The 3,827-nt window shown below is 39.9% G+C and overlaps 1 protein-coding gene across 1 annotated transcript in view; it reads left to right on the plus strand.

The window, feature by feature from the left end:
• Positions 1-3,827, plus strand: part of fbln5 (fibulin 5) — an 18,765-nt gene that overhangs the window by 9,072 nt on the left and 5,866 nt on the right. Inside the window, exon 5 of the mRNA XM_017302411.1 lies at positions 2,672-2,835. Within this exon, the coding sequence (XP_017157900.1) occupies positions 2,672-2,835 (164 nt within the window). The remainder of the gene's footprint in view (positions 1-2,671; positions 2,836-3,827) is intronic.

The raw sequence follows: 3,827 nt of genomic DNA on the forward strand, positions 1-3,827 counted from the left end.
GGAGATCATCCTCTCTTAGGAAAACTTGACACACTCAAACGTAACTCTCTGAAGAATTAGAGTTAATATGAGTTACAACAACATTTAATTTCCTTTTGGGGATCAATGATATTTTTGAGTTGAATTGTATGTGAGTCTGTAGTTTATCAGAAAATGGTCTTTTCTGTTTGCAGTCTTWAATATAACTGTAAGCACGGATTACTTTCAACGTTCTTTGTACAATTTGAGTAACATGTCCTTGCAGCTGCGTTATTTTTTGCATCCTTACAGCCTCAGAGTGTGGATATTACCCCGTTTCGACCCACAAGCTGACATATTTTCCTCCTGAGGGCATTTTCTTCTTTTCTATATGCGACCAGCCTGCAGGCATTTCAAGCTAATCCCCTTCTCCTCTGCAGCCAGGTCCGGCTGTCAGCAGCCACCCCACAGCTTGTGAACAGCCCTCGAAATGGGCCTATATAAGGAGCTGATCTGAAATGCTCCTGCAGGTGCTGGGTGTGTTTGTCGACTACACATGTCGGGCACATGGAGGGTCTTTYGGAGTCTTACTGCCAGCAGGTGCTGCTAGCTTTCGGCCCARCGCTCTCGGCCTCCGCCCCCCTCCTCTCYGGTGGAGTTTAGCAGGCAGAAAGCTCCCAAATTAAGATGTTATCCCRTATGAAAACAGCCTGTAAAAACAAAAGGAGAACAGACACCCACCCTCCACTTTCACTGCTGGTTTCCTAGAGATAGGTGACTGCACAGGCTGAGAACCACTAAAGTGTCACATCCTCATAAGGAAATGTGTCCATTATAAGGGCGTCACGGGAATTCGGCTTCAAATTCAAGATATTGCTTATCCTGATGAGAAACCATTGTATGCCTTACTCAAGTATTAGGCTTTTTTTTTTCTTAACACAGGGTGGTGAAAACCTGATTGCTTGAAAGATTTTATTATTATTTTTTAATGGAGGGTTGCTGATACGATCTCCATGACGGCATGGGAAAACAAGCACGTCTCGTGGACGTCTAAAGTCCTAAACTGCGGCCACAGACTTCCCATGAGAGGGAAGGAGAGGTGCCAAATTACTAGAATGCGATCTGGGAACCAGAAGGAAATTTTAGTGCTCCCACCTTATCTGCCCGCTCTGGAGATATGCACCGCCATCTTCTGGGACGCAAGACGTCAGACGTCAAGTCAAGTTTATTTGTGCAGAGCGTTTTCAGCAGCCAGGCCGTTCAAAGTGCTTCAAACCATAAATATTCATGCTGTCATTAATTGTGAAGCAAGCAATAAGCGTTATATTTTTGTCAAATATCATCAAACGTGTTGATCCGCTTACTACTAACCAGAAGCAACTCTAAACGTGTGGGTTTTTAGTAGGCCTGTCACAATGAACAATAAATCAATTAATCGCATGATAAATAAAAATAAACGGAATCATTTTCATTTGCTTGATTTATTGTTTTTCTCTTTTTATCAGAAACTGAATGATAAAAATATTCAGTCTGGTGCTTTGTGGTCAACTATCTCTTTATTTTGAAAGATACATTTGTTTACAAAGACCTCATAATTCATTTTATTTGTTGTTTTCTTTACTTATTGTGGATATTTTAAATGTCTTCCAGTTCCAGTGTTTAAACGTTAATTAGAATTTAAAGTTTATTGAGCTTTGAGAATCTGTTCTTGAATTATTGCATCTTTATCAATTATCAAGTAATATTATCGTTTATCGCAATAACTTCTGGAACAACTTATGGCTCAGCTTGTTATCGTGACAGCTCTTGTTTTTAGCCTTGTTTTAAAGGAAATCGGTGTTGCCAGAGAACTGCAGTTTTCTGGAAGTTTGTTCCAGATTTGTGGTGGATAGAAGCTGAATTCTGCTTTGGGTAGAAGGTCAAGTGAAACCTTTATAGGTGCTAATAGGTCAGTTTCCTTGAAGTTTTGGTTTGGATTACAGCAAGGTGATTGATTTTCTGCGACATGTTTCGGATGCGACGCTTTGCAAAAACATTCACACCCATTGAAATGTTTCATGTTGTCACAAACCTACATGTATTTCATCAAGGTTTTAATTGACAGACCTGCAGTAGATTATTGAGAACTGGAAGAACGAGGGTGTGTAGTTAATTTTTTGTTTTGCTTTACTTACAAACCAAAATTTGCATTTTTATTCATGCTGTTTTACTGTCCTTTTGCTAAATACAGTGCAGTGCGACCAGTTGCCTCCAGGAGTGACTACCCTGTAATTCCATCTTTATTAGGTACACCTTGCTCATGCTGGGTTGGACCCAGTAGTGACCTAATTCTTCATGGTTCTCGTCCATGTAACAAAGGCGTTGTGTTGTGCTGAAGGCCGCAGGAGTACAATGAGCTCTTCATCGTCAATCTGGTGGGGTCGTAGTGACACGCCGCACTACTTTCTGTTGATCTGCCTATAAAACATGTTGCAGCATCTTGTTGTAAAATGTGAGAGCGGAGATGAATACTTTTGCTGTGTGACATTGAATGTTCACTGAGTTTATACTACAGAAATATGTGGGATTTTTTTGCTAATACCAAAATGCAATAGCATTACATCCTTCGTGTTTAGGCTTGATTCGAGGTTTTGCTGTTCCTAAAACCGTTTCCTGTCTTTTGTGTGTCTGCCTCGGTAATTCCTGAGTCTCCCGCCACTTTTCTCTGTTCCAGACATTGACGAATGTGAGACRAACTCCCACCACTGTAACCCCACGCAGGTCTGCATCAACACCGCCGGCGGCTACACCTGCTCCTGCACCGAAGGCTATTGGCTCATAGCCGGACAGTGTCAAGGTGAGAGAGCTGCTGCTAATGTCATTCTAAAGCTTCATTTTGTAAAAAAAAAAAAAAAACTCCTCAAGGATTTGAATATACCAGCATACCAACATTTCTTATGTTTAAATATTTCCATTGTGTTTACATCGCTGCTTTCTTGTGTTTTACAACAAAGCTCTTTGTGATATTTCTATGTAAAAATGACAGTATAAATAAAGTTTACTCATTGAACATAAAAAAATAATAAAATCCCATCACTGTTGTCAGGCAACATTGCATGTTTTTTTTGTTTTTTGGGGAGGGCGGGGGAGGATCTAATAAAAACCTTTTGGCATCTACCCAGAGCAGCAGTAGAAAAGGGGCGTCATGAGCACCAGTTATTTTAAAAAAAACCATGATAATTTTCTATTTCAGTTGTGTGTTGATTTTTATAAACACATGCACTATCAAAAGGGAGTTGGCGCCCCCTCCTGTGTTGAGTGGGTGCATCCTGTTTGCTGCTAAAGGAAGTGGGCTATCAGACTGGGCGAAAGCATTTCCCACACCGCTGAGAGGATTTCCTAGGTTTGATCGGTTTTTAGGAGCCATGCCAGGGTCAGTCAAACTCATGATGTGAGAAACAACYTTGGATTATGAAGTTGAAGCTTTCTCTGCAAACCCTCATATTGTCACCATTCTAAAATAATGGACAAACTCATTTTCATTTTGGGCCACATTAAAAATTGTGGCAGAATCTATTGATAAAACCCGTTAGACTGTTAAAACATCAATAAACATCTGTTTGTTTCTGCATTCAGTAAGTGTTTCTTAAAATGAAATTATATTAAACGTCTATTCACGCTGATCAGTCCATCTGGGATTTTGTGACTGTTTTTGCGGTGTTAATTTATATGATGCCAAATGTGACATTTCTTTAATTGCCCAATGTCTCTGGTCAATTTTGAGAAAAATTTGCAGTAAAATCAGAAACAAATGTGGGGATCTGAGGATTTTTGCATGAATTTTGCATATTTGTGAAAAACTGGAGGAACTTATTGATGCAACTTGGAGT

Source organism: Poecilia reticulata, linkage group LG22 (assembly GCF_000633615.1).
Source record: "Poecilia reticulata strain Guanapo linkage group LG22, Guppy_female_1.0+MT, whole genome shotgun sequence".
NCBI classification, from domain to species: Eukaryota; Metazoa; Chordata; class Actinopteri; order Cyprinodontiformes; family Poeciliidae; genus Poecilia; species Poecilia reticulata.